Below are 15,629 nucleotides of genomic sequence, written 5' to 3'. Positions count from 1 at the left end.
TTCAAGCAGCACTTAGGAAGAAACAGTACTTGTCTATTAGCATTGTCCTAGCAAAATTTTATAGATTGAGGTTTGTTTTTTTTTTTGCCAGTCCTGGGGCCTGGCTTTTGTCCCTGAGCTTTTTTTATTCAAGGCCAGTATTCTACCACTTGAGCCACCACTCTACTGTTTTTGCTGGTTAACTGGAGATGAGTGACACAGACTTTTTACCCAGTCTGTCTTTGAACCATGATCCTCAAATCTTAGCCTTCTGTGTAGCTAGGATTTCAGGCATGAGCCATGAGTGCCCAGCTAGATTGAGTGGGTTTAAGAAGTGGAGGTTAGGGTGGGGAGTTTGGCCTAGTGGTAGAGTGCTTGCCTAGCATGCATGAAGACCCGGGTTAAATGCCTCAGTACCACCTACATAGAAAAAAGCTGGAAGTGGTGCTGTGGCTCAAGTGGTAGAGTTCTAGCCTTGAGAAAGTCTGAGGACAGTGCTCAGACCCTGAGCTCAAGCCTAGGACTGGCAAAAAAAAAAAAAAAAAAAAAAAAAAAAAAAAAAAAAAAAAAAAGAAGTAGAGCTTAAGCCAGTGCCAGTGGCTCACATCTGAAATCCTAACTCAGGCAGCTGAGATCTGAGGATCAAGGTTCTAAGACAGCTGGGTGAAGGAAACTATCTCCAATAAATCACTCAAACAAGCTGGAAGTAGTGCTGTGGCTCAAATGGTAGAGTTCTTGCCTTGAGCAAAAGAAGCTCAGGGACAGGCCCAGAGTTTAAGTAAATTTCATGACAAAGGGGATTGGGGGAGGGGGGGAAGAAGTAGAAATTAATTTTCTCCATGGAGAAAATTCTCATAGAGGCTGACAGTCCAACTTTAAGGGGTCACAGAATGATTTTTTTTCCCCATCTTGGCAGAAGTGATTGTCTTTTCAGTGTGTGTGTGTGTGTGTGTGTGTGTGTGTGTGTGTATCTGTTTGTGTAACTGTGTGTATTAGGTCTTGAACTCAGGTCTTCATGCCCTCATTTAGCTTTTTGGCTCAAGGCTGGTGCTCTACCACTTTAGCTATACCTCTGCTTCTGGCTTCTTGCTGAGTAATTAATTAGCGAGAAGAATCTCAGGATTCAGCTGCACAAGCTGGCTTCAAATCGGGATCTTCAGATCTCAGCCTCCTGAGTGGTTAGGATTCCAGCCGCTGCTGCCTGGCTGATGGCAAGGCTCTTGCTGCCATTTTTGCAGTCTTTCTTTTACTCTTCTCTCTTTTTCTTTACGAACCCTTGATATTTGCCCCAATTCCCAGTCTTATAGGGACAATAGTCACATTTGGATTAGGGTGAGGGTACTGGTCTTACGTTGCTTCAATAACCCCTTTGAAATCTCTATCTCCAAATCCAGTTACATTCTGAGGAACTGAGGGGTCCCACATATGACCTTGGGGAAGTATGTCCCTCCATTTGGCCCCATAACCTAGTCAGACATAATCAGTGTTTAGCCCTAGTGGAGACAAATACCGCTGAAGGATTCTGGGAAGATTTCCCAGAAGGGAAATGGAATTTTTTTTTTTTAAGTCAAAAAGGAATCTGAAGGAAGGACATTCCAACATTCAGGCAGAGGGAACAGCATTAGTCTGGAAACACATACAGAATTCTTTGTGGTTGCCTTGAATCCCTGGGACTAACTGATCTAGTTGGTGAGTTGAAATTGTGAAAGGCCTTGGGTGTCAGGAGATGGATTTGGACTTGATTCCCCTGATGGCAGAAAAGCACAAGGAAAACAGGAGCTGTACTTTGGGAAATTACCAGAAGAGTGAGGTTCACAAAAGATCACGGAACAGAATCCCCCCTGGCAGCTGGTTAAGCGGGAGCTTGGACCTGGTGGACCCCAAGGTAGAAGTCCAAGGGCCTGGGATGAGGCCTGAGTATCTTTCTTATGGAAGCAATCTATCTTGTTTTCTAATTTAAATAGGAGACTGGCTGAGCCCTGAAGGGGTTGGTTGGAGACTCTGAAGGGTCTAGATTGCTGCAGTACCTCTGCCCCAGGGCCAGGAGGGCACCTTGGTCCCTTCTCTGATGGTCACCTGTCTCAGGATCTTTCCATAGCACTATTTTGAAGGGTGCTGGAAAACTGTCACCAAGTGGGAACGAGCAGAAAGATTTCCAAGGTACAGTAATATTTTGTAGAAGCAGCTGATTGCAGGCCACGCCCACCACCAACAAGCCCACCACAAGGCCATGCCCGGAATTCTGCGCCCATCTCCTCATTGGGCTTTCACATCAGCCACGCCCACGAAGACCACGCCCACAGTGTCCCGTCCTATCCTCTCTCCAGCCTCCAGACAGACAAGCCCCGCCTTCCAATTAAGAGCAAGGTTCCTGCTGCCACCCAGAGCTGCCTGGGGACCAGAGAAAGATCTCAGCTTTGCTGACTTCTTTTTCCTCACCTGTAATCTAAGGGTAAAACACTCACATCCTAGGGCTGTATGAGGATAAATGTACATCTGGAAAGTCCTAGGAATCCCACCTATTAAGTAGTATCCAGGGAATTATCATCATCATCATCATCATCATCGGCTTCATTATTAGAGATTATGGTTATATTTACTCTTTTGGAGGTTGTATTCATTGACTATATTTCCTTTCTTAAAAAAATTTTCACAGCAGGGTTCCTATGGCTCACACCTGTAATTTTAGATACTCAGGAGGCTGAGATCTGAGGATCATGGTTCAAAGCCAGCCCAGGTAGAAAAGTCCATGAGATAATTCTCCTCCTCCTCCTCCTCCTCCTCCTCCTCCTCCTCCTCCTCCTCCTCCTCCTCCTCCTCCTCCTCCTCCTCCTCCTCCTGCTCCTCTTTCTGAGGCTTGAACTCAGGGCCTGAGCATTGTCCTTGGGCTTTCTTAAGGTTAGTGTTCTACAACTTGAGCCATAGCACCACTTCCAGCCTTTTCTGTGTATGTGGTACTAAGGAATCGAACCCAGGGCTTCGTGCATGCTAGGCAAGCACTCTACCACTATGTTGCATCCCCACCTTCCATGAAATTCTTATCTCCAGTTACCACCAGAAAACTACTGTGGCTCAAAGTGGTAGAGTGCTAGCCTTGAGTGAAAGAGTTCAAGGACAGCACCCAGGCCCAGAGTTCAAGCCCCACACCAGACCAAAAAAAAAAAAAAAAAAAGCCAGACACAAGACACATGCCTGTCCATATTGTCCTTGTGAAATTGAGGGAAGAAGAAAGTTCAAGGTCAGCCTGCGCTAGAGTGAGATCCTCTCTCAAAAAATAACAAAACAAAACTCTCCACTTTTTTTTTCTGTTCCAATCTATTTCAGACATAAAAAGGGAAGAAAAATGTGTCCCCACCACTCAGTTGAAGAAATAGCATGTTGTACATGCACTCTCTCTGCTCCAGTCTGATACCCTATGTCCCAAAGCTTCTAGGATATCCTGCCTCCCACGGTGCCATCCAGATAAAACACAAGTACAACCCATTACAACCCTGCTGGGAAAAAAAAAAATCTCTTCTGCTTGTACTATCAACCTAGGCATCTCCTTCTATGTACCTGACTTTCACATCCACTTGTCCTGCCTTCCTGTCTACCCGCCATCAGTTTTTTTTTTTGGGGGGGGGGGTGGGGTAAGTCATGGGGCTTGAACTTTGGCCCTGGGCGCTGTCCCTGAGCTCTTCAGCTCAAAGCTACCGCTTTACCACTTTGAGCCACAGCACCACTTCTGGTTTTCTGGTGGTTAACTGGAGATAAGAGTCTCATGGACTTTTATTTCTGGGCTGACTTTAAACTGTTATCCTCAGATCTCAGCTTCCTGAGTAGCTAGGATTACAGGCATGAGCCACTGGTATCCAGCTAACATTTTCTTAACTGTCTCTTGCTGTTTATATATGTCATCCCTCTGTTGAAAACCTTGTATCCCATTCTTTTTTTCTTTCCTCTTGCCAGGAGGAACCCCATGAGTGCCTCCGGTCTGTATTTCCCAAGGTGTGTGTGTGTGTGTGTGTGTGTGTGTGTGTGTGTGTGTGTGTGTGTGTGTGTGTGTGACTGTTCTAGACGTCGAGCATCTAGCAGCAGGTCCACAGGTTACTGCATCTGGCTGCAACCAGCGCATCTAGGTATGCGCTGTGCAATTGTAGCCGATTGTTTTAGACCAGTGCCAAGGTGTAACGGGTGTCATCCAGTGATTCGAATCCTGCAGGACTTAGTGTCTGCTATATCAGTCCCAAGAAAGAATGTAGGGGTAACGGACGGGGTCTTCTATATTCAAATTGGAATTTGAATGTGGGCCTTGTACTTGCTTGTTCACTTGGCTCTCTTCCACTTAAACCACACCTCCAGACCATGGGAACTCTCATTTTAGAAGTCCTTCAAAGCGTCAATTCATTCTATCATGCTGTTTTCCCTTCCAGCTCCTTCCTCTGCCCACTTTGGCCAAGTGTCTCCTCTTTGAGGATGGTGAGCCATCCTCAAGTTAAGGATATTTGTGGGGAACATGTAATGCATGTCTCATATCCAAAATGTCACTCACACTAATGTGAGGCTAAGGTGCAAAGGTGCTAAGGCTTTTTCACTCCAAGGCTCACCACGTGAGCCACAGCTCCATTTCTGGCTTCTTACTAGTGCATTAGAAATAAGTCTCATGGATTTTCCTGCAAAGGCTGCATTTCAACCTCAATCCCCAGGTCTCAGCCTCCTCCTGCATTTTGCTGGATAACTGAAGATAAGAGTCTCATGGACTTTCTTGCATGGATTGTTTTCTAACTAGGATCCTCTAATCTTAGCCTTTTGAGTAAAGAGTAGAGGTTACTAGCAGCCAGAGCCTCACCTGGTCCAGCCAGAAATGCTCAAAAACCTTTATTCCATGGAAAGTGTTCTGTTTCATTCATTCATTTCTTGATGGATGAACTGGAAAGCCTGGACAAAAAAACAAAAACAAAAAACAAGGTCAGGAGCGTGGCCTAGTGGTAGAGTGCTTGCCTAGCATGCACGAAGCCCTGGGTTCAAATCCTCAGTAACAGAAAAAAGTCAGAAGTGATGCTATGGCTCAAGTGGTAAGCGTACCAGCCTTGAGAAAGCACAAGGACTGTTCCCAGGCCCTGAGTTTAAGCCCTAGGACTGGCAAAAACAAACACACAAAAACAACAAATCTCCATATACAAGGATAATTCTGTAAGAAACCCTGTTAACAGACTAATAATCTCTGGGAGTTATTGGGACTTAGCACCCAGTGACATCCCCCTCCTCACTTTGACACAACTCTGGTCGTCTTTTGTCTATGTAGGGCACCGGGTCAGAGCACAGGCAGCCAGCTTACCCCCCATCCCACCCCCCAACCCCTGGGTGTTCCAAGCCAGAGCAGTCCCAATTCTGATGGTGTGGAAGCTGGGCCAGAGTCCCAGGAGAGAGGCCCACCAGGGGCCCCCAGGACTTATCACACCAGCAACTCCCCAACTCCCCTTGCAGGGCAGGCAGACTGTCTCCACTGCTATGAGAAAAGCTGATAAAGAAGACAGCCCCTGTGTTTACTGTGGCTGTGTCTCAGGAGAGTTGGCCTCCCAGAGGCAGCCCTGTCTCCTCTAGGAACAGACTGTCTGTTTGTGGAGTTATCAGTGCATTCCTGTAGCCACCACCACCCTGGGATGGATGGCAGGGTGAGGAAGGAGAGGAGGAAGAGGAGGAGGAGGAGGAAGAGGAGGAGGAGGAGGAAGAGGAGGAGGAGGGGAAGGCAACAGTATAGGGTCTTCTACTCCCTTGGGATCTGCAATGGGATTCTGGGTTCCCAGCCTGTCAAAACATCTTTGTGTGTGTGTGTGTGTGTGCGTGTGTGTGTGTGTGTGTGTGTGTGTGTGTGTGTGTATACCGGAGCTGCTTGCTCTCTTTTGGCTTTGCTTGTTGCAGGTTCCTAGGTTCCCAGCAGTTAGTAGAGGGTAGGCACTCAGTGCATATAAAGGAACACAAAGTTTCACTTCTGTGCATTTTTCTTTTTAAATTTTTCAAGTTAAGTTCATTGTATGTGCCTTTTTCAAAGGAGAGAGGCCCACAGTATTTAGCTATTTTAGGAGGATTGTCCACTCCCCCAACTCTTCCACTGGGGGCCGTGGTGATCAATAACTTTCAAAGAGGGACCACTTAATCAGTTGACCTGATGATGATTGATCTATACATTTGAGCCTCTAGGGGTTCTCCACACTTCATTTCATTTCATTTTATTTTTACCTTTCTGGGGTTTGAACTCCAAGCCTAAGTGCCGTCCTTTCTCTTGTTCCATCAAGGCTGGCACCTTGAGCCGTAGTTCTAAGCCCTGCTCTTTGCCGGTTAATTGGTGATAAGAGTCTCTTGCACCCTTATCTACACGGGCTGACTGTGAACCACAATTCTCAGTTCTCAGTCTCCTGAATAGCTAGGATTAGAGATGTGAGTCACTGATGAATGGCTAGTGTCTTCATACTTAGTGTAATGGGTGCTTAAAAGTGTCCATTCTGGGGCTGGGAATGCGGCTTCATGGTAAAGTGCTTGCCTAGCATGCATGAAGCCCTGGGTTGGAATCCTCAGTACCACATTAGCAAAGAAAGCCAGAAGTGGCCCTGTGGCTCAAGTGGTAAGAGTGCTAGCCTTCCGCAAAAGAAGGTCAGGAACACGACCCAGGCCCTGAGTTCAAGCCCCAGGACTGGCAAAAACAAATAAAACAAAACAACAACAACAAAAACCCCGAACACCCTGCCTTTTCTTTTTTTTTTTTTTCATCCTGCCTTTTCTAAAAAGCACAAACTCCCTGTGGATTAACTGAAAGCAGGATAAAAGCTTGGCATTCTTGCCTTGCTCTTCTATCTATAGGCTTTACCTGAGCCATTTTCTCTCTTGCAGTCAGTCAATTGGCAAGCATTTAGAAGCAAAGGAGGAAGGAGTGAACAGGAGACCCGTTCACCTGCAAGGGATCTTTGGCTTATTTAACAAGGACAGGCAGCCTGGAGATCCTGCCTGGATCCAGAGGCAGCTGTCTCTTACAGGATTTTTTTTCATGTTTTGTGCCTCATACCTTCCCAGCTAGTGTGGAAATTTCCCAAGGGCCAAGGATGTGTTATTCTTTTCTAGAACCAGACCATGCCTGTAATCCTAGCTACTCAGGAAGCTAGATCTGAGGATTGGGGTTTGGAGCCAGCCCTGGTTGGTAAGTCCATGAGACTCTTATCTCTAGAATGGAGATGTGGCTCAGTGGTAGAGCTCCAGTCTGGAGTAGAAAAACATTCAGGGCCTGAATTCAAGCCCTAGTACACACACACACACACACACACACACACACACACACACACACTCAGATGCACACTTCAACTAGTTCTAGGCTTAAGTCTCAACTCTGCCACCTACTGGCAGAGTTACTGGCATTACTTAACCTCTGTTTTTGTTTTCCTTTTAGTGGGGAAAATGAGACCTGCACTGTGTGTTTGGAAAGACGGCAAGAGACAGTGCCCATGAATGCTTGGCACAAGGGTAGCCCAGCTACCCAGCAAATACTCACTGAGTGCCCTTTAGATGGCAGGTGTTGTGTGGGTACTAGAAATGAGGTCTTCTGTGATTTCATGTCTCTGTAATTCTGTGGAGTTGTTGGAAGGGAGTTAGGATCATCACCTTTGTGGGGCTCCTGTGTAGAGAACAGAAATCGGGCTGAGTGCCAGTGGCTTACACATTCACTCTAGCTACTCGGGAGGCTGAGTCTGAGAGTGGAGGTTTGAAGCCAGCCCAGCCAGACAAAATTAAGAGACTCTTATTTCCCATGCCACTGCAAAAAGTTGGAAGTGGAGGTATGGTTCAAGTGGTAGAGCTTCAGCCTTGAACCTAAAAGCTAAGCAAGTGCCGGAATTCCTGAGTTCAAATCCCAGTATTGGCACACATGCATACATGTGCATGCACATACATGTGTGCATGTGTACACACACACACACACACATTGTGAGTTGTGATCAATGCCCTTTAAGGGGATACAGAAGGGATGGAAATGGAACAGATATGAGTGAGAGATCTCACTTGCCTCCTTTTTACTCTCCCTACACTTCAGAGAATAGGAGCTCCTTCTCTGGAATGGTTGTCTGGGAGAGTGGCTGTTAGGCTGTGGCTCAGTGGCACTGCCCTGGTGGGCCTGACACACACCCCATCTAGTGGCCAGGCTAAGGCCAGGCTAGGCTGGATGCGTCCTGGGAAGCCAAGGATCCCTGTCACTGCCTGTCCTTTCTTGACCTTGCACACAGTTACATCCTCCTAGAAAAGGGACTGCTTTAACTTATTTTAATTTGAGCTGGTTCTGGGGCTTTAATGAATACAGGGGTTGGGCACTGTCTCTTAGCTTTTTTTTACTCAAGGCTGGAACTCTACCACCTGAGCCACAGCTCCATTTCTGACTTTTTTTTTTTTGCGTGTCTCACAGACTATCCTTCCCCAAAGGGCTCTGAACCATGATCCTTAGATCTCAGTCAACTGAATAGTTAGGATTACACACATGAGCTAAGGAAGCCTGACTCTTTGTCACTTAATTCAGGCAGCCATCTCTGGCTTGCTCCCAAGCTCCTTTCACAAGGTAGAGTCTGAAGTAAGAGTGTAAACAGGAGGTCAGGAGTGTGGCCTAGTGGTAGAGTGCGTGCCTAGCATACTCGAAGGCCTGGGTTCGATTCCTCGGTACCACATACACGGAAAAAGCTGGAAGTGGTGCTGTGGTTCAAGTGGTAGAGCACCAGCCTTGAGAAACTCGAGGACAGTGCTCAAGCCCCGAGTTCAAGCCCCAGGACTGGCAAAAAAAAAAAAGAGGGATGCCACTATAACTGTGTGTGTAGGGGTAGGGAGGTTACCAGTGGAAATGCAGACTAAGTAGCTGTAGCTCACATATTTCCCTCAGTGCATGGGCTGCATTTCTGTGGCAGCCATCCCTGCCCTTGGGGAGACCTTGCCTCTTTGCTTTTCTTTCCACAAATAACATCTCCCACCACAAGCTTGCCCAAGTTCTCATGCCCAAAGGTTTGTGCCTGAGTGTTCCTGTCATCGTAGGCTCACAGGTTTATCTGCAGGGTCAATACAGGTCCCTTAGGTTACATTGTGTGTTTACCGGTAACTAGGGCTGTCCCTTAGCTTTCAGGCTCAAAGCTGCTACTCTAGCCCACTAGGGCCACAAATCCATTTCCAGCTTTATTGGTGGTTAATTAGAAATAAGAGTCTTAGGGACTTTCCTGTCTGGGCTGGCTTCAAACCTTGATTCTCAGATCTCAGACTTCGGAATAGCTAGAATTACAGGCATGAGCCACAGGTACCAGTCATGAGGGAGGCTTCTGGGGGGAGGGGTGCTGTCTGTTCACTTGGATCAGTGCCGTTGACAAAGCACGATTTCCTGGATCTTCAGGATTCTAGGAAGCACACCAGGCAGTCATCATCGCCCACCTCTTCAAAGGAAAAGAAAACAAAAAACAACAACATGAGGTCAGGACATTGATTTCATTTTGATCGCTAAGTGGGAGATGACAATGGCCTCTCTCAGAGACTGCAGCACCGCCGGCCACTACCTGGCTTCAGGTGAGGGTCAGTTCAGCCAAGCGTTCTGAGTCTGGGCGTCCAGAGCCGCCTCGCTCCCCTCCCCAGCCTCCCTCAGACCAGGCCTGGGCCAGGGTCAGCTCGGTCCCACCCTCCAGCCGCCAATCCCGAGCGTGAGCACCCAGAGCTAGACGGGTGCACGGCGCCCCGCCGTCCGCAGGGAATGGCGCCCAAGCCCGGGGCCAATGAGAGTAGCGGAATTTCTTTCATTCAGCGTGGGGCCCCTCGGGCTCCTGCCCGGAAAGGGGGCGGGGCGACGCGCCGGGGTGGGGGTGGAGCCTCCGCGCGCGCCGCAGGGGGGCGGGGCCGACCCCGCGGCCCGGCCAATCGGCGCCACGCCCGGGAGGGGGAGGCGGGGTTGTGTGTGCCGGGGTGGGGGGGGAGCGAGGCCTTTCCTCCCCCCCCCCCACCACCTCAGCGCGGGACCAATCCCGACTTTACAAGCTTGAACTTTTGCCACCCTGGGACGAGCGAGCGCGCCCGAGGAGGTACCCCGCCGCGCCGGCTCCAGGGCAGGAGCGGCCTTAACCCTTCCCCCGCCGGGCCTCCGCGCCCTGGACCTCACCCTCCCCAACTCACTTCCACTTGCGTGGGGAAACGTTGCGCGCGGGAAATCACGATCTCCCCCCCACACACCCCCTCCTTACCCACACCCCTCTTCGGAGAAGCAGAGAGTGCACCCGGCGTGGAGGTGGAACACCCTTCACCTCTCCCCCCCTCCTTCCCCCCTCGCCCGCGCCTGTTCTGCTCGGAGGTGGGGACCGTGGCGACCCCGGGGGGCTTTCGAGGAGACAGTCCTCCCCGGCGTCGACCCTCACCTCGGGCGGAACCTGGAGCCCCCTGGCAGAAGCATCCCTCGCTTCACGTTCGGGCCCAGCAGGGCGGCCCCCAATTCAGCTCCGGATGGAGAGGGTGGAGGAGGCGGCCCCCTCCCACCCTCCCGGCTCCCCAGGGACGCAGGGCTGGAAGGCTCACCTGCGCACCCAGTTTTTTACTACTTGATACCAGGATGGGGAGGGGGGTGGCCTGACTGTAAAGTGTTTGTCGGCGTGCGCTCGAGCCAGGGAGAGGCCAGAGCAGCCTGGAGTGTCGGAGGGGCAGTGGTGTGTGTGTGTGTGTGCTCCGGCTTGCATCCGTGCCCGAGGCGCAACGGGAGCCCGAGACGAGCTGCCGACGCTGTCAGGCCGGGCGGGGGGCGGTGGCGGGGGTGCTGGGGCGGGCGTGGGGCGTGGGTCCCGCCTCGGCCCGCCCCCCCCCCCCGTGATCCAGCCCCCTCTCCAGAGCCTCGGGCCCGGCAATGGGACGTGTTCTCCTTTAAGAGTTAAGAAACTTGAAACCTTGTTTGCGCAACAATCAGCGCCGCGGAGCCGCCAAAGTGTCTAGACTGGCATATGATGGGAGGCAGCCAATGACTCCGCGGCGCTCCTCCGGGGGCCCTCAGTGTGCGTTTGAGGAGAACAAAAAAGAGAGCGAGCGAGCCGAGCGGGGGAGCGAGCGAGGGAGCCCAGCCGAGAGAAAGAGCCCGCCGGGCGCTGCCTCGCCAAAGCTCGCCGGGACCGCGGGGCCACCGGCCGGCACCGGAGTGGGGGGGAAGGGGGCGACCTGGGCCGCGAGCGTCCGAGCGCAGCGTGGGCAGGGGGGGCTGCGACCTCTGCCTCGGTGGATTGCATTTTTAAATGAAGGATTCCCAGCAAGCTCTAAGGGAATTTTTTTTTGTTTTAATTCCTTTTCCAACTTCGTCTCCTCTAGTGCGTTGACACCCCAGGAGAAACTCACTCTCCAAGTGTTAGCTGAGCGCCTGAGACGGAGTTGACCGAATTTCGTGCATGGTGCAAACCCCAAGGATCTGGGGTTTTGTTGGGGATTTTTTTTCCTTTTTTTTTTTTTTTTGCAGGGACCCCCCCACCCCTCCACCACCAGGGTATCCACCAAGCCTGCTGCTTTTCGGATCCTGCAAGGGAAAAGCCCATGTAAATCAAGCGCTTGGGCTTTAAAAAAAAAAAAAAAAAGGGAGGAGGTCCCGCCAAACCTTTGTGCTCATGGACCCGCCGCGCAACTTTTGAAGGCTCGCCGGCCCATGCCGGGTCTCTCCAGCCGCGCGCCGCCTGCAGCCCCCTTAAAGCGCCGGGGTTGGAGCTGAGCCACCGGGCCACCGCGGTCCATGTAGCCGCTGGGCCCCCTCGCGGACTCGCGGCCCCACGCGCGCGCGCGTCCCGCCCCCGGCGAGCTCACTCATGTGGCAGCTCTGCGGTGCCCCCTCGACGACAGGCTGTGCGCGGTCTGCACGGCGCCCCGCGGCGGAGCTTCATGTGGGGCTGCGGCCCGCGCAGTCGGCGCCTCGTTGAGGGAACGGACCCCCGGTAACCGGACACTGCCCGATCTCTTCCCCCCTCCCTGTCCCCCCCCCCATCCCCGGCGTCAAAGGATATCGTATGTTCAGGTCCAAACGCTCGGGGCTGGTGCGGCGACTTTGGCGAAGTCGTGTGGTCCCCGATCGGGAGGAGAGCGGCGGCAGCGGCGGCGGCGACGACGACGAGGATGGGAGCTGGGGCAGCAGCCGAGCTGAGTCGGCCCCGTGGGCACGAGAGGAAGGCGGAGGCTGCCGCCACCCTGAAGTCCGCTCGGTAACCCCACGCTGGCCCCGGGACGCGGTGGCACCGCGGGGCGCCCCGATCGCGGGTAGGCGCCGTCGCGCGGAGGGCCCGCCGAGGCCCATGCCGGAGCCGGAGGCCGGCGCCGAGGGCTCCCTCCTGGACGTAGCCGAGCCGCGAAGCCCGGGCTGGCTGCCCGAGAGTGACTGCGAGACGGTGACCTGCTGTCTCTTCTCGGAGCGCGACGCCGCCGGTGCGCCCCGGGACCCCGGCGCCCCCTTAGCCGGAGCCACCCCGGAGCCGGAGAGCAGCGGGCGGAGTCGGGAAGCTCGCTCGCGGCTGCTGCTGCTGGAGCAGGAGCTGAAGACCGTCACGTACTCGTTGCTGAAGCGGCTCAAGGAGCGCTCGCTGGACACGCTGCTGGAGGCGGTGGAGTCCCGCGGCGGCGTGCCGGGCGGCTGCGTGCTGGTGCCGCGCGCCGACCTCCGCCTGGCCGGCCAGCCCGCGCCGCCGCAGCTGCTGCTCGGTCGTCTTTTCCGCTGGCCCGATCTGCAACACGCCGTGGAGCTGAAGCCCCTGTGCGGCTGCCACAGCTTCGCCGCCGCCGCCGACGGCCCGGTCGTGTGCTGCAACCCTTACCACTTCAGCCGGCTCTGCGGGCCAGGTGAGCGCAACGCCTCTTCCTCCCCGCGCCCTGCGAGTGCGTGGGGGAGGACGGGGTACCCCCCTGACATGGGGATCCCCCCACCCCTCCTTCCCCGGGAGAAGGCTCCGCGATCCCGCCAGGGCCGCGGGAAACGGAGCACACGCTGCAGAAGGCAGCCTCATTTGAAGGCTGCAGCCTGCACACCGAGGAGGGGGTACTTTGTTGTGTGTTTTTCCCTCGGTGGTTTCAGGGAGGCTCAGAAAGGGAGGGCAGGCAAAGGGAAGGCCAAATAAGCCAGGGGGCATCCCCTCTTTCTGTTTGGCAATTGACACCCACCCTCCTTCCCTCCCCACTGCCTCCCCCAAGTCTACCCAAGTGTCCAGCCATGCACATGGCTCATTCTTTTCTCTGCCCAGGTAACTGTACTCGTGAGATTGTGCAGGCTGTGTTGTGGATGCCGTGTTGGTAAAATGTTCACTTCGCTCCTTTGTGTACTTTGGAGCACGGGGCTTGCAGAACGATCCCTTTTTCTCACTTCCCACATCCCTTCAGGATCCACACTGTTGGGGTTCTTAGGTTCCGCTTGGCTGCTAGAATCCTGGGTCTTGGAAGCATCTGAGACTGGGAAAGGAAGCCAGGTAGTGTGTCACCTCTGAGAATGGGTCCTTCTTTGTTCCCTTACCAGGATCTAGAGCACTCACTCACCCACCTCAGCCTAGCAACCCAGGTAAGACAGGCTGAAGAGAGGACAGGTTCCCTCTCGCAGGAACTACGAGGGATGCATGTGAATCCATTAGGTGATATTGGGGATTTTGTAGGGACAGAACTGCAGTTCCAGGCTGTTGGTCGGGGAAGGGGGTTCCCCAAGTTCCTCTGGCCTGCCCTGCTTGGAGAGTCAGTGCCCAGAGGGTCGGATCACCACCAATGGAATGAGAAGGTAGTTCTGAAAGCCTGGAATTGTCTCCTGTGTCTTGTGAGGGCTTGTGATAGTGGATGGAAGGGAAAAGAAGTTTCTCTTTAGTGGTAGTTTGAGAAGTTTCCCTTTTGTGGTGGTTCCAGAAGACATGGCATTGATGGTGGTGGTAAAGTGTCCCCTTTTGGGTGGTCACTCCAGGCTCAGTTTAGAGGTTTGGGTCAGGCCCTGTGTTGTGGCCCAAGAAGAAGCTTTTTTCCTTCCTCTCCCACCCTGCAACACCATCTCTTCCCTGTCTCTGGAGAAAGAGCTCCTATCTGTGGTTGTCTTTGTAGTGGAAGATGGGCCACAGACATATTCCCTCTCCTCATGTCAATGTACCAGCAAATGTTTGTTGAGCACTTGCTCTGTTCCAGGCACTGTGCCACCCTGCAGAGGGAAATGTGAGAGAATCTACGCCCTAGAGAAACTGAATCCTTAGGTGAAGGGGGGAGGACTGGGAGAGATGGAAAGAGGGGAAGGGGGTGGGGCAGGCACTGTCTGAACCACTGGGTGCTTTGCAGTTGTATTTAACAGGAGGGTTTGTCCAAATGCCACAGCTCTTAACCTGGAGCCGCCTTGCCAGAGAGTGGCAGAAGGTCTCCTGGTGAGTCTAGAACTCAGACTGGCTCAGATGGGTGGGTAGGAAAGGAAGGGATGTCTAGGTTGGAGGTCACAGACAGGACTCCCTGTCCTTACTCCTGGATGACCTGGGAGTTGGCCAGACTGTTGGTTTGGGTTTGGTGAACTTGAGCAGGAACAGGTTGAGGGAGAGCTGGCAAGTCACAGTAACCATAGAAACAGGTCTTGAAAGTCAATAGCTTGGCCTTGGATGAGTTACCTCTCTTCCTTTCCCCTCTCCCTTTCAATGGGGATGTCTCTAGGCACATTCTGTCAATCGGCTGTGGGACAGCCTTGGGGCTGGACTTTCTTCCACCCTCCAGAAGGAGGCGCTATTGTGTGAGAGGGCAGTTTGAGAAGAAGAGAGGGAGAATTTTCCAGTATGTCCAGTTGATCCTCTCTTGTCTTTGCTGGGACTGGGGAAAACCCTCTGCAGCTTGCCCTTCCCCTGTGCCTGGCCACCAGCCTGGCTCCCATGGCTGGGTTTATGCATAGCTGGGACCCATGATAAGGACCCTGCACCTTCCAGCTCTCAGGGGAAGAGGGCTGGAACCTGGGATTTGGAGACAGACAGACAGACAGACAGACAGACACACCAAGGCGCCACACAGCTAGAGTAAAGTACACAGGAACGCCCAGCAGCAATCACTCATGCCCCACCTTCCCAGTTCACAGGTAATTCCTGGGCATTGTGGCATCCTGGTATTCATGCCAGATCTTCAACCACCAACTTGCTTTGTGAACCTTGGTCCATCTAGGTGGGCTTTTTTCCATCGTCAAAGTCTTAGGGTTTAAGCTGGCTAGAGATCTGAGGGTCCTGGGTTCGAAGCCAGCCTGGGTAGATAGATTTGTGAGACTCTTATTTCCTGTTTGTCCGCAAAAAGAGCGAGAAGTAGAAGTGAGTGTCAAGTAAGAGTACTACTCTTGATAGAGAAAAACAAAACAAAAAATAACTAAGAGAAAATGACTATCTCTGAATTAAAGTCCTAGTTATTGATTTAAAAAAAAAAGGAAAGAACTCTGGTGTTGGTTTTCCCTTCCCTGTTTGCCCTCTAGAGAGGACTCTTGCCTGGGTGCCAGTCTCTGTCCTGGGCACTCCTCTGTCCGGGGGCCTTTGCAGTTGCTGTGCATATGACTTTTGTTCCTTTTCACTGAGCAGGGTGGGTGCCTATGTGGACGGAAATGTGGAGAAATACTTTAATCACAGTTCTGACCTGTGTTTATAGAACTCCTTTCTCCAGAAAGTATCCATTAACTTTGGAAGAAA

At 52.5% G+C, this 15,629-nt stretch overlaps 1 protein-coding gene and 1 long non-coding RNA gene across 2 annotated transcripts in view; one reads left to right on the top strand and one right to left on the bottom strand.

Annotated features, from left to right (window-relative positions):
* Positions 1–4,823: 4,823 nt before the first annotated feature.
* LOC150046317 (uncharacterized) lies at positions 4,824–10,666 on the bottom strand. Its single transcript, XR_016539604.1, has 4 exons — positions 10,371–10,666; positions 9,276–9,404; positions 7,499–7,621; positions 4,824–4,896 (listed from the first exon to the last, which is right to left on the bottom strand). It is a non-coding gene; the product is annotated as an uncharacterized LOC150046317 (long non-coding RNA).
* A 194-nt stretch (positions 10,667–10,860) lies between these two features.
* Smad6 (SMAD family member 6) overlaps positions 10,861–15,629 on the top strand; it is a 65,835-nt gene continuing 61,066 nt past the window's right edge. The window contains exon 1 of the mRNA XM_090358143.1: positions 10,861–12,807. Within this exon, the coding sequence (XP_090214269.1) occupies positions 11,985–12,807 (823 nt within the window). The 5' untranslated portion in view covers positions 10,861–11,984. The remainder of the gene's footprint in view (positions 12,808–15,629) is intronic.

Source organism: Megascapheus bottae, chromosome 25 (genome assembly GCF_031878675.1).
Source record: "Megascapheus bottae isolate mThoBot1 chromosome 25, mThoBot2.hap1, whole genome shotgun sequence".
Classification (NCBI taxonomy): Eukaryota; Metazoa; Chordata; class Mammalia; order Rodentia; family Geomyidae; genus Megascapheus; species Megascapheus bottae.
The sequence above is the reverse complement of the archived record's forward strand: the minus strand, read 5'-3'. Positions and strand labels throughout refer to the sequence as shown.